The sequence below is a fragment of the Phyllobates terribilis genome, unplaced genomic scaffold (genome assembly GCF_046119375.1).
Source record: "Phyllobates terribilis strain yellow unplaced genomic scaffold, ASM4611937v1 Scaffold_4__5_contigs__length_816908805, whole genome shotgun sequence".
Classification (NCBI taxonomy): Eukaryota; Metazoa; Chordata; class Amphibia; order Anura; family Dendrobatidae; genus Phyllobates; species Phyllobates terribilis.
The window spans coordinates 612,928,611-612,953,251 of NW_027362764.1; the positions used below are offsets into that span (position 1 = coordinate 612,928,611).

The window sequence follows — 24,641 nt, forward strand, 5'->3', positions numbered from 1 at the left end:
ATATGTCAAGGGCTGTCATATTGTAGAAGGATCATCTTTATTCTCATTTGCACAAGGAAAGACTAGAAGCAATGGGATGAAACTAAATGGGAGGAGACACAGATTAGATATTAGAAAAAACTTTTTGACAGTTAGGGTGATTAATGAGTGGAACAGGCTGCCACGAGAGGTGGTGAGTTCCCCTTCAATGGACGTCTTCAAACAGAGGCTGGACAGACATCTGTCTGAGATGATCTAGTGAATCCTGCTTTGAGCAGGGGGTTGGACCAGATGACCCAGGAGGTCCCTTCCAACTCTACCATTCTATGATTCTATGATTCTATGATTCTATGTGGTGGAGGGGGATGAGAGAGGTGCACATGTGGTGGAGGGGGATGAGAGAGGTGCACATGTGGTGGAGGGGGATGAGAGAGGTGCACATGTGGGTGAGGGGGATGAGAGAGGTGCACATGTGGGGGAGGGGAATGGGAGATGCACATGTGGTGGAGGGGGATGAGAGAGGTGCACATGTGGTGGAGGGGGATGAGAGAGGTGCACATGTGGTGGAGGGGGATGAGAGAGGTGCACATGTGGGGGAGGGGAATGAGAGAGGTGCACATGTGGGGGAGGGGGATGAGAGAGGTGCACATGTGGAGGAGGGGGATGAGAGAGGTGCACATGTGGGGGAGGGGGATGAGAGAGGTGCACATGTGGGGGAGGGGGATGAGAGAGGTGCACATGTGGGGGAGGGGGATGAGAGATGTGCACATGTGGGGGATGAGAGAGGGGCACATGTGGGGGAGGGGGATGAGAGATGTGCACATGGAGGGGTGAGAGCTGCACATGGGGGGATGAGAGCTGCACATGGGGGAATTGGGAGAAAATGAGCTGCACATGGGGGAATTGGGAGTAGGGGGATAACGAGCTGTACATAATGAATGTGGGGTGGGGGACAGTAAATGATAAATGATGATGGGGTGGGGAGAGCACGGACATGATATAATGAATTGGGGCAGGGGGTGCATGTAAATAATGAATGCGGGGAGCAGGAAGTATAGAGTAGGGGGCGTTGCAGATGCAGGAGTGTAACTGGTAACAAATTGGCGGAAAGAGTAGAGGTTCTAATTAAATTATATATTAAGTGCCTATTTACAGTTAATGGGGGCACCGTGGTGGATTACAATTTATATTTGGAATGGTAGGTTGCATAATAACTAACCATATATTGATGGTGGATGCACGTCTGTATTCAGCTGTGTAATGTAGAAGTTGGGGAATGTGCTCTAGATAACTGTGTTATTTTATGCAGAGACGAGTCCTGGCTGGAAGACGTGATGGCGGTCTGTGCTGGATGAAGGAGAAAAGCGTAGCTGAAGGACTTCACCTAGAGACGTCACCAGTGAGTCAGTGTATTACATGTACACTTACACTATATACTATGTACCGGGCTCCTGTGTATAATGTCACTGGTGATCACTGTATTACCTGTACACTGACACTATATACAGAGCTCCTGTGTATAATGTCACTGGTGATCACTAGATTACCTGGACACTTACATTATACATACCATGTATAGAGCTCCCGTGTATAATGACACTTATGGTAATATTAGTAATGTGGTGGTAATATTAGTAATGTGGTGGTAATATGTGGTCTGGTCATGGTGTGGCAGTTTTTCCCCCTTCTGTGTGGTATTATTCGGTCACTATGTTGTGGTAATATGTGGTCTAGTCATGGTGTGGCGGTATTCCCTGTATGTGGTATTATTGGTCATTTAAAAAAAAAAATGTATATGACACATTCCCTTAGAGAAAACTAAATAAAAATATATCTAAAAAGAGTATTGGATATTTTAAGAAAATTTTAATAGGTTAGAGTAGGGCCCGGCCAGAAGAGTCTACCTTATCGTGGTGGCGGCTTTAAAAATCTTTTGGCCAAAACAAAAGCTGATGGCTATGTATGTGGCACCGTCACATGGCCGAACGTCAGGAGAGCCTGGTGGCAGCGACGTGGACGAGCGCCAGGATTCTGCAGGGATCGCATGGGGGTAAGTATAACAAGTTTTATTTGTTTTAAATACAATTAATTAACTAGGAGTGGGGGGGATGAGAGATGCACATGGGGGGGTGAGAGATGCACATTGGGGGGGTGAGAGATGTACATGGGGGGGTGAGAGATGCACATGGGGGGGTGAGAGATGCACATGGGGGGGTGAGAGATGCACATGGGGGGGTGAGAGATGCACATGGGGGGGATGAGTGATGCACGGGGGGGATGGGAGATGCACGGGGGGGTGAGCTGCACATGGGGGGGCGAGAGATGCACATGGGGGGGTTATGTTTACATAACTTTGTTGCCTTATGAAGCGCAGGGGGGGGGCCCCCAAAAATTTCTTGCACAGGGGCCCACTACAGTCTGTGTCCGCCCCTGATAATAACAACACGTCACCACTTCTGTATTTTTCACCCACTCCTGGTTTTGGCTTACAAATACTGAGGTAAAATACTGACCAAAATACTGATAGTGTGAAATAGGCCTGAAAGGGAATAAACTAAATGGTAACACTGTCACAATTTTACCCTCAATTTATTGTGGTTTCCACACAAGTCCATGGGATTTATCAGCTTCAATATCAACCTAATTAGTGGGAAAAGTACTGAATATCGTTCCTTAGAAAGGACGGTTACAATTAGGACATTTGTGTTACTAGCCCTATTATTCACTTATGTATACCATGCCCTGATAAGGACAATTAAAGCCCTGAAATTTATCCCAAGGTTTTCCCAAATGTAATATATTTTCACATAGAACATTTTGTATATTTGGTTGGAGATCAGATCTGAATTATCATTTCAGTTTTCTGCTCGGTCATAGGAACAAAAAAATTAGAAATGATCCAATAGCACCAATGGATGTCATTTTACTTGCAAAATTAGCTCTGTAGTATTGTTTCCAGTCTATATGACAGAGTCTGTGACAGAGGCTGTGAAACAGATGTGAATAGGGTCAATGTGTGTTCACATTGAGTCTTTTCGCTGAGTTTTTGGAGCAGAAAGGTCATATGCACACATTCAGTATTTGGTCAGTTTTTTACCTCAGTATTTGTAAGCCAAAATCAGAAGTGGGTAAAAATTGCAAAAGTGGTGCACATGTCACTATTAGGCCACGGCCCCACTATCAGTATTTGATTAGTATTCGGTCAGTATTTTTTTTCAGGAGTGGGAGCTAAAACCAGTAATGGGTAACAAATGCAGAATTGGTGACTTGTTCCTATTATACCTTTTCTCTGATTGTTCCTCACCTGGTTTTGCTCCTATGCCTGAGAAAAAATACTGACCGAATGCTGATAGTGGGGGCGTGGCCTTATACTTTTCCTCTGATTATTCCACTCTTGATTTTGGCTTACAAATATTAAGGAAAAGAACTCACCAAATACTCAATGCGTGTTCGTGGCCAAACTTGCTAAAATCTTCCTCAAAAACTCAAAACTTCTCAAACTCATTAGCCACGCGCACACATTGAGTATTTGGTGTGTTTTTTACCTTATTATTTGCCAAAATCAGGAGTGTGACAGTCAGAGGAAAAGTATAATAGAATCATGTTACCACATTTGCACTTTTTACTCACTCCTGGTTTTGGCTTACAAATACTGAGGTACAAAACTCACCAAATACTCAACATCTGATCGTGTCCTTGGAGTTTCCCACTCCCAAAACTCAGCAAAAATATTCAGTGTGAGCACACCCTTACACTTTGACCATATGTACTTACTTACACTAACTGTATTAAAATAAAAAACTTCATATTAAAGATAATATTTTCCTAACAAGATATACATTATAAGTGCAGAATGATAAAAAGGAGACTTAATAGCGGTCTACAAATATCTGAAGTGCTGTCAAAGTGTAGAGGGATCATCCTTATTTTTATTTGCACATGAAAACACGAGAAGCAATGGAATGAAACTGAATGGGAGAAGATACAGATTAGATATTAGAAAAAACTTTTTGACAGTGAGGGTGATCAATGAGTGGAACAGACGGCCACGAGAGGTGGTGAGTTCTCCTTCAATGGCAGTCTTCAGAGGCTGGACAGACATCTGTCTGAGATGGTTTAGTGAATCCTGCATTGAGCAGGGGGTTGTACCAGATGACCCTGGAGGTCCCTTCTAACTCTAATGGTTTGTAACGACATTGAACGAGGTGGAATGATTCATACATTGCTTTAGGTCGTTTTCCCATTTAGCTTAAAAGCTGTTTTTCTTTTGATTTTTTCTTTTATGTGGAAAATTTGCTCTATTTAACAATTCAGGAAAGGGGATGGGAATCCATGAAAGTTGTTCATATTTTGTGTATGCATTATTAAGTCAGTATGAAATCAAAGTACGCTATCTAAGATGCATTAAAAAATGCATAAAATCTACAGCAAAACCATATTGAGAACATGAAAAGTGTATAAAAAAAAGCACAATAAACAAAACAGACTGCTATTGTACATTTGTTGTGTAGACACCTGTGGAAAACATGTAGAAAAAATCAAGTTGATAAATATATAGCATTTTCGCACATTAGAACATGGCCTTCAGGGTAACATTTCTAAAATGTTAATAACAGAGATCCCAGATAGATAATGGCTGGAGGCACATAACAACCATAAGCGAGAGTGTGCCACAGCAGCAACATCACTCCAAAAAGTATGTAAAAACAGGAGACAAATGGAGTTTTTGGATGTAATTGGAATGAAAAAATCTTTCTTAAATACATATTAAATATGTAAATATATATTTTACATATAAAAAACATGTGAAATGCATTAAAATACAGTGTGCTAAGGACAGAACAGACACCCAAACTAGTAACCAGCCAAGGGTCGTAAGGGTATAAATCTATTAAGGTACAAAGTAGTATTTAAATTCATAAATGGCCTCCCGCCATTATGTATCTGGGATCTCTGTTATTAATAGTTGCTTCTGTGTTTTTCACAGTTTTTCACAGTTCCACTATGGACTTCAGGGCCCGTGACGACACGTGGTTCTCACTTTTAGATGATGTGTGCAAAGACAGTGCCGACAACAGCACGGAGAGGACTAACATGAATACCAATGTGATGGCCATACAACTGAAAGAGTTAATTAGAAAACGTACATGCATTTGGTGGAATCACGCATTCTTAGATAAATATTTACAGAAAGGGCTCATCCCTAGAGGCCTATGTATCCAGGTCTTCCCATCATTTCCTATCGAAGATGATGTACAGTTATATGAAAAAGTTTGGGCACCCCTATTAATCTTAAGCTTAATGTTTTATAAAAATTGGTGTTTTTGCAACAGCTATTTCAGTTTGATATATGTAATAACTGTTGGACACAGTAATGTTTCTGCCTTGAAATGAGGTTTATTGTACTAACAGAAAATGTGCAATCTGCATTCAAACAAAATTTGACAGGTGCATAAGTAGGGGCACCCCACCAGAAAAGTGACATTAATATTTAGTAGATCTTCAGCAGCCAAAGTATATACGGATAATACTAATCGTGTCAAAGCACGACAGAACGCTAAGCGTCAGGGTCCAGGAGGTAGCCAGCCAGAGATGGATGCACAATGAGGGCTACAGGTGATTAATTTGTCTACCCGTGTCCTCTCTAAAAATGAACTTGATGTATTAAGCAAGGGTCTTACTTTCTCTCAAACTAATGGTTTCCATTATTTTACAGCTCTGAAAGATCTGCAGCTCTTTTCCCAGAAATTAATCCTTAAAAAACTATACCACAAAAATCGTATCACACCTTCACTTGTGAGTCTGGCCGAGAGGGAGGCCATTCAGGTGCTGGAGGACCTCCTCAATGATCAGACACCTGCTACTCAAGGTGGGTTCCCTCAGAATATTTTACCCAAGTCGACTAGGTTCCCCCCTCTGTCCCTAAGTCCCATGGTGGAAATTTTTACGAAATTGGGGTCCGAAGACTTTAAAAACTTTTCTACAAGACGTAATCATGATAACCTTACACATGCGCAACGGACAGCCATTAGGGATTTACAATTCTACCGCGACCTGGTTTTTAAACAGGCGGACGAAGGGGGGAACATCGTGGTATGGGCGTGTAATCTCTATTAACGCGAGGCCTTATGACAGCTGAGGGATAAAAACACCTATTTGAGGTTTCCCTGCAGCCCCCTGGCCTCCTTCTTGACCGAACTTCAAACCATTCTTGACAGTGCGATTGAGTCGGGCATTATAACAAAAAAGGTCCTGGAGGCACTGACCATCCGCTTTCCAAAGGTTCCAACATTTTACCTGTTGCCCAAAATCCACAAAGAAGCCATCAACTCACCAGGACGTCCGATCGTGTCAGGGGTTGAGGGTCTTTGTGAGCCCATTTGCAAATTTGTTGACTACTACCTCGAGACCCTGCCATCATATATCAAGGACACGACGGACATCCTTACCAGGTTTGATGGCATCATTGTGGATGATAGAACTCTTTTTGTCACTGCTGGTGTGGAGACACTGTATACCTGCATTGAACACGACACTGGTTTGGAGGCCGTCCGCCTCTTCCTGGGTGCCTCCGACCTGGACAGCCCTCTGTGCAGGTTCATTCTTGAGCTGCTGCGCTTTATACTCACCCACAATTTTTTTACTTTTAAGGGTATGTGCCCATGATGCAGAATTGAAGCAGAAAATTTCTGCAGCGTTTCTGCATGTTCTTGGCAGTGAAAAACGCTTGCGGATTTTACATGCGTTTTTGATGCGTTTTTGCAGCGTTTTTACATGCGGATTTGACTTGCGTTTTTCAAATGCATTGGTTCTCAAATCCGCATGCAGAAATGCACAAATAATGGACATGCTGCGGATTTTTCCGCAAGGAAAATCCGCTGTGAAAAATTCCGCAGCATGGGCACAGAACATGCAGATTTTCATTGGGGATCATGGGGCACGGATTACCAAGCGTTTTGCAAGCGTTTATGCTGCAGAAATTCCACAGCAAAAACGCTTGAAAAACGCATAGTGGGCACATAGACTAAAGACCTGCTTTACCTGCATAGGCGTGGCACAGCCATGGGTGCAACCTGCGCCCCCTCGTATGCCAATTTCTTCTTGGGGTCATGGGAGAGAAATATTTACGGTGATGAGGGGGTGTGGGCCGCTGTTCATGTGCTGTGCTGGCACAGGTATATTGATGACATTTTGTTTTTGTGGAGAGGCATGGCTCAGCAGCTCGGGACTTTCATGGACAGACTAAATAATAACAATAAAAACATCTGTTTAACGTATAAATATCACTCGACTAAAATTGATTTCTTGGACGTCAGTCTCGAGGTCGACTTTCTGTCGTCCGTCCAGACTGACGTCTTTAGAAAAACAACAGCAGTCAATGCTCTTATTCATGCTTTGTCTGCCTATGATCCCGCCACCATTAGGGCCATCCTGGTAGGACAGTTCCTCCGGGTGAGGCGGATATGCTCCTCCAACCGCTGTTTGAGGCACAGGCAATGGACCTTCAGACCCGATTCACACAACGTGGTTATAGCCGTCGATATATCAAGAGAGGATATGCAAGGGCTAAAAGAACCCCAAGATCTCAACTGTTATATCAACAAAGAAGAGAGGACATGGGGAAAGACAAAATTCTCTTTATTTCAACATTTAATAACGAGTGGAATTATATGCGGTTAATTTTAATGAAATATTGGCCTATCCTGAGTGCAGAACCGTGTCTGGCTCAACATTTGGGTGAACGACCTTCTATGACACCTAGAAGGTCTCGCAATTTAAGCGGCCTTATAGTCAGGAGTCATTATGTTCCTCCTAGTAGTACATTTTTGTCATCCTTCAAACCCATAGTTGGGTGCTACCCTTGTGGTCACTGCCTGGCCTGCACGAATGTACTTCGCTGCAAGACCTTTGACTCTGCTGGAGGTGACCAATAATTTAAGATCCTACATTGGATCTCGTGTGGCAGCAGTAATGTCATCTATTATGCCACATGCAGGTGTCCCCTTATTTATGTGGAACTCACCTCCAGGGAACTCAGAGTCAGGGTCCGCGAGCACATTAGGGACATCAATGCGGCGAGGCATGTAGCCGATACCTCGGAACTTAAAACGATTCCCCGTCATTTTAAAGAATTTCACAACTGTGACTCTCGATCCCTTATGATTAGGGGTATTGATCTGATACACCTTGGGACGAGAGGTGGCAATGTAAAAAAACTCCTCGCACAACGCAAAGCACGGTGAATCGTTACACTCGATACCATGGCCCCTAAGGGTCTCAATGAGTCCCTTAGTTTAGCCTCTTTCCTCTAGATGTCCTCTTTTTGTCTCTAAAGGAGAAAAGAATTGATTAATTTGGTTATTATTTGTGTGATTCCTCATTTCCCTGCTTTAGTGCTGTTCCCCCTTTCCCCCCCCTCACCCCCCCTTTTTAGGGTTTCATTTTATCCTTTCTTACTAATTGTTTTTTTTTCTTTTTTTCGATTTCCCTCTTTCTTTTACTTTTTTGGATTTGGTGGTTGTTTTATCTGTATGATTGCCCCATTTTATGCATTGACTCTTTACAAGGGTTTCTATTAATTTTTGCAATTATATATTTTGTTCAGGATCCTTTTTGTCTCTGACTATTGGCCTCTGAAAGTACCTTTGAACCACATTTAACAGTGCACATCACCCCTGGGATGACTGTCTTGAGGCAGGACACAAACCATTTTCCATGAGGAGTTGTTCAAGATTGACACCTGTCTCCTCCCCTTTATATTTGTGGAATAAATTAAGATTTAATGTTTTTTTTTATTTTTACTCTTGTTCACTTGTTCCATCTTTAATATTTATGGGGTTTATGTTGGTTGTGCCCTGCCAGTATGACTATACTATCCCGACACTCTCCTTGCTTAGTTACCATTGGTGGTGCTGTGGAGTGCATTCGTCTCCTGAGGTCACGTCCCTCAGCCGCCGCTCGGTGTCTCCATGCCCGCGTGCGCACTGTGGCAGCCAGCTCAGCAGGCTGTCTGCGGTGCGCTCTCCCAGTGGGTTTGACTTCCAGGAGTGCGTGGGGGGGGTGAGGCCTGCCGGACGCGCATGCGCCAGTCTGAGCAGCACCATTGGCCCGCCGCCGATCACATGACTTCCCATGTGATTGGTTGCTATGGCTCCCTTGAAAAAGCAACGCACGGTCAATGCAAAACATGGGTTGGAAAGTAGCAACAGCACCTTTTCTATCCCATTGGGGGGTCTCCAGCCTCTGGGTAAGTGATTTCCTATATGTCCATGCTTAATACCCCTGGTACAATACTTCATTAGAGTCACTAGTTCTGCTCTTTTTCTTCTGGCTGTTGGGTATTATAGCAGCACTGTCTGCCCCTTTTAACAGATTATACAAATTTAAAGGTTATCGCTGTGTCAGTCTTTTTTATATTTGAGCTTGTGCATTTATGAATTTAAATACTACTTTGTACCCTAATAGGTTAATACCCTTATTACCCTTGGCTGGTTACTCGTTTGGGTGTCTGTTCTGTCCTTAGTATACTGTATTTTAATGCATTTCACATGTCTTTTATATGTAAAATATGTATTTAATAAAGATTTTTTTCATTCTAATTGCATCCAAAAAACTCCATTTGTCTCCTGTTTTTACATTTCTAAAATGTTGTAGTCTTAGGAAATTATTAGGGCTTTGTTCATCACTAACTTGCCATGTGTCAGATACTGAGATTAGGGCAGTAAAGTTTTTTTATGAAGCGTGTTGTGCCATTTGCTATCCTTCTTCAGAATGATGCCACCCACAATTGACATCCATGGTTTGCAAATACAATGAAATGAATAGCCTGCTTAATTGATGTCAATTGCGTGCATTTGTCTTATTTTCCTACTGACACATATATGTCATGTAAATAGTTTTGCCCAGATGCTGTGCTCAAATGGACACTATAGTGCAAAGATATTCTCCATTAGATCATGCCGCGCAAAGACACCACATTGCGGCGCACTGCATGCCTATGGCTTAGTACACGGCGCACTGCATGCCTATGGCTTAGCACACGGTGCACTGCATGCCTATGGCTTAGTACACTGCCCCATGTATTCTGTGTGCCTCTATACACCCTAATTTACACTGCTCTGCTGAGAGTACCAGGCCTAAGGCTAATGTACTATTGACCAAGTGGTCTCTATATCACAGGTCATGCAGAGTTTAGAAGAAAATGAAAGGCAGATACTAGCTGTGAAGTTTAGTCTGCTAGATCTGCGGTGTTCGCAAAGATAATTTGGGAAAAGGTCTTCATTACAAGAAATATTTGTCTCCAGAGCTGAATTAGGCTTTTTTCTATACCAGAATTATTGGATTTTGTTTCAAACCAAATCATTAACTGAGCATTCTAATATTTAACAAATAAGGCAGCGTTCACCATTTTTAACCATGCATTTGGCAGTGTCTGGAAGTAAACATATGTCTACTGTGCATCAGGTGTACACAGCAAGGGGTCCGTGATGCCATTCTGTACCGCCACCAGCCATCTCTGACTCTTCTGTAATCAGTAACTCTCATAAAGGCCACGTTCACACGTTCAATATTTGTTCGTTATTTTTTATCAGTATTTGCAAGCCAAAACCAGGAGCTGGTGAAAAATGCAGAAGTGGTGAACATATTTTTTCTCTGTCTACAATAAAGGATGTTCCAGTTGAAACCCCAGTTATTATATTATGACATATACAGGACCCCTTCAAATGTTATGCAGCTCTTGGGAGTTCTGCAAACACCGAATTTTAGCACTTGAACCAAAAAAGGTGTGCACTTCATCTGTACAGGATTCGTAGCCCTTGTAGAGTTGTGCCTTTACGTGAATAGAAAACTACATACACCACTTAGGCACCAAACTAATGTCATCTATGTAAACTCCTTGTAATGTTGGTTATATCCATACCTTTGCACAAGCGCGAGAGAGGCTGGGGAGCTGTAAGTGCAAGACTAAGCCCCTTGCACTTGTGTCTCATCTGTATAAAAATGTATCTTCACATTCAAGAGATTATCCCATCTCGGACCTTTATAGCAGACAGAAAGGACATGCCATAAATGTCCAACAGACATGAGTCTCATCTCTGAGACCTACATTTTCTCAAGAACAAGGCTCTAATGCAACATAATGGAATACGGCCAATTGGGCACAAATGTCTGAGGTGGGACAACCCTTTTATTAAAGCATCCATCAAAACACTTAAACATCTGTATTAAAGGGAAACTTTCAGCAGGTTTTTGCTATATAATTTGATATCAGCATAACATAAGGCATGAAAGCCTTATTCCAGGGATGTGTCACTTGCTGGGCTGCCTGGAGTGATTTTCATACCTATTTTCTCTGATGGAGATGTAGCAGAAGTAAGAGTTAAACTGTGCATAACCCACCCACACCCCTGACTGGCAGCTTCCTGTGTACACTGTGCATTGTGAGCAAGCTGCCAATCAGTGGTGGGGGCTGGATTACACAGATTAGCCCAATGGGGCTGCAAGTGAGCTGTAGTCCAATAGTGATAATCTCCTGCTGATAAAATGCTAATTGTACTGAAACTACAACATAGTGCCTAATAAGTGACACATCCCTGAAATCAGGGTCTCAGTGGCTACATTATGATACTCTCAGTTTAAGTAGTAAATACCTGCTGACAAGGTTCCTTTAAAAATCATTCTTAAATAAATATTTTAAAATTATACATTGAATTTAGTGAAGATATACTGTTTGCTATGTCGCTGCAAGTCAGAGTTTTCCTCTAAGGGCTTGTGCACATAACGATATTTTTAGTCCGAGTGCGATCAGACAAAACAGTGGATCACACTTGGAACAATGTTATTCTATGGGGCTGTGCACATGTTAATTTTTTTCTTCGGATCGGCTCGGACCGAGGAAAAAAACGCTGCATGCCTGAGTTTTATTAGACAATCAGATAACAATCAGTCATGCAAGTCAATTAGTACATGGAAAGCATCAGACTGCACTCGGATGATATCTGAGTGCAGTCCGATTTCCACAGACAGATGGAATGCAGAAGGTGGAGACATTTTTTGCTCCATCTTCTCATCACATCATCCTAGAGAATCAGATCACACTGTGATGACACTCTGATCAAACTCTGATTAAAGTGTGATTTGCACAACATGCCCGATTCACTTCGATGAGAGAAAATATGGTGGTGTGACCCTAGCCTCACAGATGGTTCAGTAATACTAGAGAAAAACTGTGCTTGTGACAGCACCAATGAAGGTTGTAAGATTAGAAATGGTTACAATGAACACTGAGCACACGGCATATGAAATAATCCCAAGTAGCCAAGTATAACAACATACACATATAGTAAGCTGTGTGCTATATTATATATTGTAGTGGAATTACTAGTAAAGTTTTAGAGAACGATTTCAAATATTTATGGTCCCACATATACATTGATTACATGGTGTAAAGTTATCCTACATACTTGTACTTGTCTCTGGACTTGAAGACCATTAATCATAAATTGTACAGCATGTACTGTATATTGTACTGTGTTCCACATAGGTACTAGCTATGTTCTGGAAAGCTTTATGTCTATACTTATGTGATCTATTTTAAGAAACTCAAGGGAATTTACTATTATTAGATTTCTTTGCAGCTATATAAAATGGACCAAAAGAACTTCCCAGAAGTTGACAATGTGAGTAGAAAGAGAACAGTTTTCCTAGGGAGCATTGCTTGGCCTATTCGTCTGAGAGGATCACCGTGACGTGGTAGTGGGCTTCATACAGTCTGATCACAATGTTAAACTAAGAACCTTATGTTCAGTTATACATAGATCAATGTATGACTTTTTGGAGGTGCGGTCCATGCTCTTTTTTCAGGGCATTGCTTGACCTATATGCCTTCCTACACCAACTGCGAGCCTCCACAAGGAGAAACTGTACTCACTAGACCTCCGTCAATTGCCTTTCACCCATACATTTAACTAAATTTACCTATAGTGTGGATTAAATTTATAGCTTTCAAGAGACAGAGAAATCTATTAGATCTATCCTGACAACAAAAAAAAAGAAAAAAGAGTCATAATACTCTAAATACTTTCCATAAAATTCCTGACCATCACAGAAATAGTTGAAGATTTATTTTATGGAAACAGTCGAGTGAGTTGTACTATCAGCAGAATCCAGATTATATGCAGTATCAGCTTGACCCAGACTATGAAGATCCTGTTCTAGCGGATAGCTGACATCCGATTACTAGGAGGACAGCAGATAAATGTTGTCAACTAAAATATTCCATTTAGGCTTTCTTTATATGGTTTTTGATCTGCATGCAATGCATACTTTTAGAAGTATTTTACAAGTGTGTTTTGGTGTGGCATCTTTGGTGTGGTGTTTTTGGTGTGTTTTGGTTGGCATCTTTTTCTTTATTCAGACAATTTTTACGATACCCCTTTTTTAAGGCTTTTTTTTTTAAGTTCTATTGAAAAGCCTTTGGGAAACTGCTTGAAGAAATGTCAGTTGTTTACAACGTGTTTTATATTACATTATTGGATTTGAACAAACATTAGTTTTGGGGGGAAAAAAATGGAAAAAAAGAGAGTGTATTTTCTAAAAAATGTTATTTGTAAAAATTTCCCTCAGGGTGTGTTCACTTTTTTTTTAGATTTAGCTCCAAAATACATGTAAAAAAAACCTCAAATACTATTTGAATTAGATTCCTGCTGATTTTTATAGGAAAATGTGACTAGTGCACATGGCACTGTTTTTTTGTTTTGTTTTATTTTTCAGCATCATTCACATCAATTCTTGAGATGTTTGTGCCTGAAAAACTGAATCATTAAAAACAGAAAAGAATGCCCCATGCACAATAAAAAAAATCAAAAAACATGCAAAAATATCCAACAAAAATGTGTTTTTGACAATCTTTTAAATATTAATATTTCAGCTAGAAAACAAAGACGATTTTCATCTGTATTGTCATCTGTATTCCATTCAAACGTCATCCATGTGTTATTCGCATGCAGATATTTTACATCCGTGGGTCACCCATGTGGTGACATCTGTTTTTATACATCAGCAATTAAAAAATGTACAAGATCAAATAAAGTTTCCTTTGTTACTAATTGCAATGTATCCGGAAAAATCGGATGCTATACTGATGATGCACCCATAGACTCTAATAGATGAAAAATATGGAACAGACTAGTGCATGGCATGCTGTTATTTTTTTTTTTTGCACGGACACATTGATCCGTATTTTGGATCAGACCTCCTTAATAAGTTAATGGATGAGTAAAAAACTGATCGCATACTGGATACCATCCGCATGCCATGCGTGTTTCATGGATACATTATAATTCTATAGATAAACAGTATTTGACCTTTATTACTTATTAAATTGTCCATGTAAAAGATGCCATACAAATATACAAAACAGGTACAGGACATACAGATTGCATACGGACGTAAGAAAACGGACACGTTGATGGAATGTTAATAGCATACGGACAAAAATAATGATGAAAAATCGCCAGTTTCTTTCTGTACATAAAACGGACAATTTTGCAAACGTTCGTCCGAACCCAGCCTAAGGCTAACTTCACACCAATCATATGATTTATATCCAGAAAAGATGAATAATATTTTATTTGTACTGTCATCCCTGTGGCATCTGTAAAAATCTGATAGAGCTGATTCCTATACAATATGATTTTTTGTGTGTACCCATTGACCATTTACAAAGATGTAAAAAACAGACACAGATGCAATACGAATGTGAAAAAATGGACATACGGGACACAACGCATATCTAAAAAGGTCTGCTTCTTCAGGATGAAAAACAGATGATTATGCCCACGCTCATCGGCACCTGACCTTGGGTCGGTCTCAAACATCCATGAGAAATGAGACATGAACTATTCTTGCATTGGAAGATCCATCCCAACTGCTAGGTCTCCCAACCTGAGCAAACTACTTTAGGCCAGGGTCTCTTCTCTGAGAGAATCAGGTCAATTATGCTAATCAAACTCAGCTCCTCTGCAACTGCAGCACACTGTGAGGGAAAGATGGGAGAACAAAATGTCTCCATCTCCTTCACTGTGTCAGTCCTTGAAAATCGGACTGCACTCATATGTCATCCAAGTGCAGTCCAATGTTTTCCACTCACCCATAGACTTGTGTCCCGATTTCAGAGTGAAATCACAGCATGCTGCGATTTTTTTCACAGAAAGATTCTGTCAGTGGAAAAAATTGGTCATCAGCACTGCCACATAGTATAACATTGATCCGAGTTCTATCCGACACAAAAATCAGATAACACTCATCCAATTATTACACTAGTGTGACCCTGGCCTTATTGGTAGATATGAAGTACTTATCTCAGGTCAAGAGACCCAGCGGTTGCACCAGGTCTTCCGATGTGAGGATGGTCCTTGTTCCACAGATGCATGTAACCGGCTTTAAGCCACCATTAGTGTGTGTGTGCCAAAACAGGAATGAATTAAAAATACAGAAGAGTCTAAAATCTTTACATTAAAGCTTTCTCTATGTTTCACTCCTAATTTTGGCTCACAAATACTGACGCAAAACATTGCAATGGGAAATCAGTATATATTATCTATAAAGGAAAATAGCATTGGCTGCAGCTACTGAAATGAGCTAATTCACTAATTCTCTTCTTGGAATCCAACAATTCCACATTCGTGACAAAAATTACGTACAGCTGGTAGCACTGTGTTCTTTCCCAATTTTCCATGTCTCAGACTTTGAGATTAGGTCAGTAAAGTTTTCATGAAGAGTGATAAGTCATTTTCTATGCTTATTAGGATGATGGCATGATGGGCTTCCATGTTTTACAACTCAGACATGCAGTTGCTTAATTAAAGTCAATTGTCTGAATTTATAATGGTTGATGTATATTTTGACTGCTTGCAACAAACTGATCTTGAAAAACTTTTGTCTACACTTTAAACATGAAGTAGCTGCCCAAGGCTTGGGTTGCATAACCGTATTTTCTCTCATCTGAGAGAATCGGGTCAATTATGCTAATCACACTTTGATCAAACTGTGACCAGAGTGTGATCACAGTGTGATTCAATCTTCTCTGATATGGAGAAGATGGAAAAAAAATTCTCCATCTTCTCCATTGTATCAGTCCGTGAAAATTACACCGCACTTAGATGTCATCGGAGTGCGACCCAATTTACGGATGCAAATCATGCGTACTGCGATTTTTTCCTTGGACATGTGCACATTACCCATAGATTAAAGGGAATCTGTCACCCCCTGGGAGATATCAGACCTCTACTATGGGGAATATGGTAACTAAGCATGCAGGCGGAGATTTCTGGGAATGATAAACAGTTAGGCGGGGATTGCTTGGCGTCCGGGGGGACGCCAAGAAATCTGTGGAAAACAGAGTGGATAAAAACACTTTTTTCTGCAATCAGACCTCTACTATGGGCCATACAGGTATGTACAGATTTACTTTTCTATACCCTGTATGGCCATAGCAGAGGTCTGATATCTCCCAGGGGTGACAGATTCCCTTTAACATTGGTCCAAGTGCAATCCGATGATTTGTTGGATTGCACTCGGACAAAAAATACAGTTGTCTGCATGAAAAAAGAAAATTACACATTTTCATGAAAGAACAACTGAACGCACAATTATGGGTAGAATTATGGGTAGAAAATGGCTTTTGTGGTGTCCTTGGGGAAGTGAGCAGTCTGAACAAATATTAACTGAGAAATAGGCTTTGGTAATTTTAGCAATAAATTGAGCTTTTACCAAGTGAAGCAGAAACTAAACAAATTTTATTGGATTTTGATTCAAATTAACTCACTGGATGAGAGATGGAAATTCAGCACAAATCCTCCAATTCATCAAGTCTGGCATTCTGCCCACCAGTCTCGATGAAGGAAGCGCTGGAGCAAGATGGGCCAAAATCATTAAGAGATATGTACCTTTTAATGAATTTGGTGCATCTTTTAGTGAACAAACACCAGCATAAGAAGTGTACTCCACTTTTTATAAAGTTGGTAAAGCCGGTGTAACAACCCCAAAACTTACAGTGATTTTGAGCTAGTACAAATTGCACGAAATTTTTGCATCATTTCAAGCACTTTTACACAAGAAATCTGGTGTAAGCTGCTTGATAGATGAGGCCAAATGCTTTTCCACTGTGCAACGCATTATAGGGATGAAATAGTAACCTGATCCAAATATAAAAAACAGTCCTCTGTAAAACTCTGTGAAGCTTTATATGTACTGATAAAGAATGCAGCTTTGCAAACTGACATGAAAGCTTAGAAAAGCTTTAGACTTCCAATAGATAAGCTACGGAAATGAATCATTCATCACCACATGTACGCAACGCAATAGCTTCCTAATAAGTTATTTTCTTCTGGTGAAAAATTGTAATGATAAATATCCTTTTGTACAAAATAGAATTTTATAATGATATTTAGTGACTTGCACGCATTAAGGAGTTGTATACACATAGTTTTCTATTTTCTTTAGCCGTCCATCAGCCATGTTTTTGGTGGATTTAAAATTGACCCAAGCATATCTTAGAAACCACTCCCAAAATAGAACACATTGGGTGCAATCTTTGGATTAATCTTGACCATGTTATGTTTTGGAAAAAATGATACAGAATTAAAAAAAAATACTCCTTTTCTGTATGTTTTTTTTAATACTTACCAGATAATTAGTCTGTTTTTATTTGCTATGCTACATACATGTTTTCATCAGCAGAACCTTTGTCATATTCCTGAATGTGGCACAGGTACTGAACAATGGTTGGACAGAAAAACTTAAAAGGGTTGTCCAGGATTGCTAAAACATGACTGCCTCTTTTCAGAAACAGTGCCACCCCTGACCATAGGATGTGTCTGGTGTTACAACTCAGCTTCACTGAAGCAAATGTAGCTAAGCTGCAATACCATGCATAACCCATGGTCAGGGGAGGCACTGTCTCCAAAAGAAACTTTCCATAATTAATTTTTTATTCTTGACAACACCTTTAAGGTCTTACCTGTCATAGTTTACTACCACAGCAGAAATGTGTCAGTTTTGCCTTGTTAGTCCATTACTCTACATGTGAATATTAAGCCATGTCACCTTTATTTCTGAAATTTGCAGAAAACTGGAGAAATTGCATTCATAAATGTGCATAAAGGACTTCATATTCTCCTGTTGGGCAATCTGTTTTTAGAAAATTAAATAAAAAAAAAATCTTCAACAACATCATGAAGACCAGTCCAGCCTTAATATGCAAGGAAAAATAAATAAAAAAATAATAATAATCCAACACAAGACACACTGATTTGTTTTTTTTTTCACAATTGAGGTCAACAAATTCCATGAACATGATGCACCTAGAGTTTCATGAAAAACGTACAATACAAAAATCCTATTAAAAACACAAAAGCATCAATTCAAATGAATGGTGTGAATGGAAATTTGTGTTTCCATTCACTCACTGCTAACATTTGGATGCTGCATCTCCTAAACTTAAAAAATGTACTGATTCATTCATAATATTCATGAAAAATGGAGTTTATGCAGAAAACTATTGTCAAACTAATATAAAAGCAAGAATAAAAATAATGCATTTACTTGAAACATTTCAGAAAGTGTCAAATTCAGAGGAACAATTGACAACAATATGTCCCATATTTGTGCCACTGTTTTCAGAAACAAGTGTGAGTTGCAATGTTGTATCAATAGTTATTGGAAAATCATGACTTGTTTGACAACATCCTGCTGGAAGAACTTCAAAAGAATTATTGGGAAATAACCTAGTTTTGATAATTTGTTCTATGATGTACCTTTAGAACTATGAGAACTTCATTGTTTCCTGATTACTATTTCAAGAGATAAGCATTTCCATTACTATGACAAGTTTAAGCACAATACCTGAAAGATACACTCACTCTTTCACCAGAGACATGAAAACCTCTCTATTTTGCCATAATACCTGATGCTGTCATATTTCTCTTTAAAGCAAATTGCAATGGGTATATAATCAGATGACCACTAGTGCCCCCATTATCATTATCAACACACTCAGTAGTGTGAAGATACAGTAGATAGAGATGAATCCAAGCCTGATATCAGCATGAAATCCTCTCTGAAGAGATTAAAGCCTCTGGAGGGAGATAAAACTACTGGATTATACTGTATAAACTTGGTGATATCCCTGTGTATGAATGGAAGGGGTGGGGATCAGGACTCATAGGGAGAAGGTCACTTACCTGAAGGTCTCTTGCTGCTGGTCCTTGGAAAATTTCTATCCCTGGAGGACAGTCTGTGGTGGCCACCGTGCTCTGCAGAGAAAGCAGTCCCCTCGTTGTACCGCCTGGTAATGACTTTGCCAGCACTTTCTCTGCTAGTGCTACTGTCCCCAATGGCCTGCACAATAAGATCCAGAAGAGTTCTTCTCTCTCTTTCCTGCGCTTCACTGATGCCATGAACAGAGGTGGTGACCAGCAATAAGGAGATGGCCAGTACTGCCTGCCATTTCCTCGCCCTCTGCATCTCTCCCTTTGCGATCCTGGGAAAGAGAGAGGGAGGAAGATAAGAGTTACACGTGCTAGCTTCTGCCCTTTATCATCTTGGGGCTGCTCATGGTGATCTTGGCCAACACAGGACTCCTGTATGATCCTGGGAAGAATTTCTGGCAGTCAGAAGTCAAAGCAGAGAAGGAGAAGAGGAGAGGAGGCTCAGGAGCTGCTGCTGCTGATGATAACTACTGCTAACTTCACATTAATGATGAAACAATCTGTACTCATCTATTTCCCCAACTGTTATAATCCACCGGACCAGCACACACTCCTCCTCACAGGGCACAGCAACTCATAGCAGCAAGTCAATGACTAGCCTCCCTAATGGAGTGGCCAGACTCTCCACCCTCCAGGCTGCCTCTCATCCCACATCTTCCAGGGCACATTTATAGCTTCGGATTAGAAAAGGTATTAACAATGCAGCGCAGATGATACAATCCTGGCTTTGTTTGGGATTTACTTAGCTTTCTTCTCGGTCATTGTTGCCGGGTTTATGAAGACAAATAAATGTAAGAGAAAACTGCAAGTCACAAAGTCTGCACAGCACTCACAAGGGACCCAGCAGAAAGGAACAGCTGGATGTGACATGTGCAGATACATTTATACCTGCTTCACTATACAATGAAGTGCAAGGCACCCAGTCACTGCAGTTATAGCAAAGGCACACTCACTCCACAGTGTACATGGAGAGAAAGGTCAGTACACAGCTATGGGAAAGTAGCCTGTCATTGTGGGACTTGTAGTTCCACATTCTATATGCACATTTTACCTAACCTTGTTTTATTTATTTTATTCACTTATATAGCGCCCTTAATTCCACAGCGCTTTACAGACATTATGGGCACTGTCCCCTTTGGGGCTCACAATCTAAATTCCCTATCAGTATTTTTTTGGAGTGTGGGAGGAAACTGGAGAACCAGGAGGAAACCCACACAAACACTGTTCTAAGATATCCTCTAAATTCATGTCATCTCCTAACTACAATCCTAAAAAAAACATAAATATATATATATTTATTTATACATATACATGCACACAAACATATATACATATATATATATATATATATATATATACAAACATACATATATACATATATATATATATATATACAAACATACATATATATATAAATATGTGTATATATAGGTATATATATATACACATGCACACATATTTATTTATATATAAATATGCATATACATACATATATATGTATATATATATATATATACACACATATATATACACACACGTATATATACACACATACATATATACACATATATACACACACACATATATTTATACACGTGTGTGTTTTGTGTGTGTGTAGCACTTGATAAAGGCTGATGTCTTTGAACTAAAAAGTGTGGAATCTTCAGGTGAGAACTTGAGACTTTATCATGTTTGTGCATAAACATATTCAGTACAGTTTATAAATCTATATAATCTAACTTTCAATATATGCAGTCAATTCTACTACATATGACTATGTTATGTATAATACTGCACTTCACATTATAAAATCTGTTCGTACTAAACATCATATATTACAAAGAAAAGAAGAACGAAAAGTCATGTATGAACATACCAGATATTCCAGTAACTTACCCTTGGTAAAGTGGACTTATTCCCAACACTGATATAAGATGTGCAGACTTGCCAAGTGCAGACAGGTTACAGTAAGAGCATGTTTTGAAATCCATACACCTGTCTTATATATACTTTCTCTAGGTGGCTGCTCAAGCTAATAGCATTGACTTTAGGTGGGTGGCAGGTAATGAAAACATCTTTGGTAATTCATTCTTTGAGTCACCATGGCTCTTCCTGGCATACAGTATCACCACCCCCTCCCCATGGATAGCAATTGAGAGCCATTTATTAGACTGACTCAGATATATTTGTGAATTAGATTCTCCCTTTAGATCAGGAAGTGCCTGTTAATAAAGCTGACAGCTTCAGACAGAATTTAGGACTTATGGGGATTCACTTAGAATGACAACAAAAGAGGGAAGAAAATGTATCCTTCCCCTGAGACTTTTTGAAAAATGTAGACGAGTTCTATGTATTTCCATGTAAACAAAAGAACCCAAGACAATAGACCTCACCACTGATAAAGAGACAAACTGACTAATACTGTGTGTCAGGTTACATCTATGCCTTAGATTAAGTCATTATTAATTTAGTGGAGTCAAAATGTAATTAAAAAGCGTCATATAAAAAGCAGAAATATTCCACTGCTCATCTAGTGGTCATCATTGCTGGTAAACCTATTTCTATAATTGTTGATATTTTTTAATTATAACCCCTTAAATGGATTTGATAAAAAAAATAGAATTTATTAAAATTGCAAAACTAAAATTAGCTGTTTAAAGGGAACCTGTCAGTTCATTTTTACTTATGGAAGTTTTGGTATGACTGTGTAAATGCTTATCCCCACCAAAAAATGATCTTTTTTTATGTAGTGAACCAATGAGTTAGTCATGACAAATCTATCATAGAAGCCTCATACAAATCACGCTGAAAGTGCAGCACGGTGGCTCAGTGGTTAGCACTGTTGCTTTGTAGCGCTTGGGGCCAGGATTCATATCCCACCAAGAACAACATCTGTAAGGAGTTTGTATGTTCTCCAAGGGGGTTTCCTCCTGGTTCCCTGGTTTCATCCCACACTGCACAAAGACATACTGATAGGGAATTTAGATTGTTAGTAGTGATGAGTGAGCATGCTCGCTACTGCTCGGTGCTCACCCGAGCATCTCATTGCTCGAGATGCTCGGTGCTTGCCAAGTATTTCCGGGGTTGCTCGGCAAGAGCTCGGGTCCCCCCCGCATGTTTGGCACTCTTTAGAGCGCCAATCAACATGCAGGGATTGTATGCCATATACTGTAATGCCGCAGCCATGTTGATTGTGGCATTACAGTGATTGGTTGGATGCATAGCTTCATCAGGTCTATATCAGACCTGGCGCCGCCATGCTCGTCACAGTCACTGCGGAATCAAACAGTGTAGGGAGAGCTGCTGCTGAGCTATACCAGACTATATTAGAGACACATATCCATCTCAACTAACAGTCCTTCTGAGGACTAATCCAGCTGCCGAGATATCAGTGCTAGGCAGGCAGGCAGAGTATATAGCAGACTGCAGTGCACATAGCAAGAGGGTCCATTCCAGCTCTGTATGCTGCAGGTGCTTTTACAGATATTTGTAGAAATAGGCCCAGGTATCAAGGGCCAGGAATATTTTTTTTTTATCTTAGTCCTGATTATTTGCTTAAAAAGCAATCCAGAGAACACCGTTTATCTGCGTCATTTGCTTGTTGGCACTGCAGAACACAGCCAGGTCCTTTCCATATTACAGCGCTAAAAATCCAGCTATTTCAAACTGTGGTTCGTCTGTCACATGGATCACATATAATTGCGCTGAAAATTCTGCCATTTCTGGTCTCCATTAAAATTTTGTTTCAGTGTGTCACTGAAGTTATTGACACCAGTTTGCTGTTAAAAATAGTTACCTACAGGCCAGGTATTTAAAACTGTGGTTTGGCCGTCACACGGATCATATATAATTGCCCTGAAAATATTGCCATTTCTGGCCTCCATTTAAATATTTTTGCAGTGTGTCAGTGAAATTATTGACACAAGGTCGGTGCTGTTAAAAATAGTTACCTACAGGCCAGCTAATTAAAACTGTGGTTTGTCCGTCACAAGGATCACATATAAGTTTGCTCCAAATTCAGCCATTTGTAGTGAGCATGGAAGATATTGTCCTCCATTTAAAATGGGCAAGGCACGAGGCAAGGGACAGGGAACTGGACGTGATGGTGATGGTGCATGAAACTGTGCCACAACAAACACCCACATCTTCTCCCTCGACCTTCCTGTTTCAATTAATGGGGGACCACAGTACACCACTATTGAACACAGATCAGTGTGAAAAGGTTATTGGTTGGATAGCAGATAATGCTTCCAGTCACTTAGCCACCACCACCACCACACTGTCTTCCACACGGTCAAGTCTCAGTAGCCGTAAGTCTGGATTGCATATTCCTCACCCTGATCCTCCTTCCTCCCACCATGCCGAGTGCCCAGAGACAACCGATCCCACACTTGGACACTCCGAAGAGCTGTTCACTTTTCCATTTACAGATTCGGGGCTCTCGCCTGGCCAACTTGAAGCGGGGCAAGAGGAGATCGCATGTAGCGATGCCCAAATATTTGAGCAGACACGGTCACACGAAGGCGACAGTGGGATAGTGTCACAAGAGGTGGACAATGATGAGACACAATTGCCAGAAAGTCAAGAGGAGGACCAGGGTGCGGAAGTGGAAGACGAGGTGGTGGATGATATAGTAACTGATCTAACCTGGCAGGAGGACATGCAGAGCGAGGACAGCAGCACACAGGGGGAGGGAGGCAGAGCACCCTAACAGGCAGGGAAAAGCAGTGTAGTGGCCACAAACAGAAGGCGGGCAACCGTTCCCCATAACACCAACATGACGGAAGTTGCCAGTACAACTGTTAGGTCTTCCCGAGTCTGGTTGTTTTTAAAGACTCTGCTGATAACCTCAAAAAAGGCCATTTGCACCACCTGCCAGGCCAGCATCAGCAGGGGTAGCAAAACTACCAGCCTGACCACCACCACCATGATCAGGCACATGGCAGCAAAGCACCTGACTTTGTGGGCCAAACCCCAAGGTCCAGGAACAGTGTCTGCCGGTGACACCACTGCTTCTTCCGCTGTTGTGCGTGCAAGCCAATCCCCTGTCCATAGTGCATGCGAAGATGCCTCCTGCCCTGCACCTGTTGTTGCACTCTCTCAACTAGCACCATCAGCAAGCACGTCCTTGTCCCAGCACAGCGTTCAGTAGTCCATACCCCAGTCCTTGGAATGCAAGTGCAAATACGCAGCCAACGCCCCTCAGGAGACACTACTAAATTCGCACATTTCGCGACTGCTTGCGCTCGAAATGTTGCCTTTTAGGCTCGTGGAGACGGAAGCTTTCCGCAACCTGAAGGCAGCGGCCGTCCCTCGGTACTTGGTCCCTAGCCACCACTATTTCTCCCGGTGTGCTGTCCCCGCATTACACAAGCACGTGTCCCACAACAT

The 24,641-nt window shown here is 40.8% G+C and overlaps 1 protein-coding gene across 1 annotated transcript in view; it reads right to left on the reverse strand.

The window, feature by feature from the left end:
- ALKAL1 (ALK and LTK ligand 1) overlaps positions 1 to 21,417 on the reverse strand; it is a 227,002-nt gene extending 205,585 nt beyond the window's left edge. Inside the window, exons 1-2 of the mRNA XM_073679293.1 lie at positions 21,147 to 21,417; positions 19,224 to 19,522 (exon numbers count right to left, since the gene is read on the reverse strand). Coding sequence (XP_073535394.1) covers positions 19,224 to 19,522; positions 21,147 to 21,241 — 394 coding nt within the window. The 5' untranslated portion in view covers positions 21,242 to 21,417. The remainder of the gene's footprint in view (positions 1 to 19,223; positions 19,523 to 21,146) is intronic.
- Between the last annotated feature and the right edge of the window lie 3,224 nt (positions 21,418 to 24,641).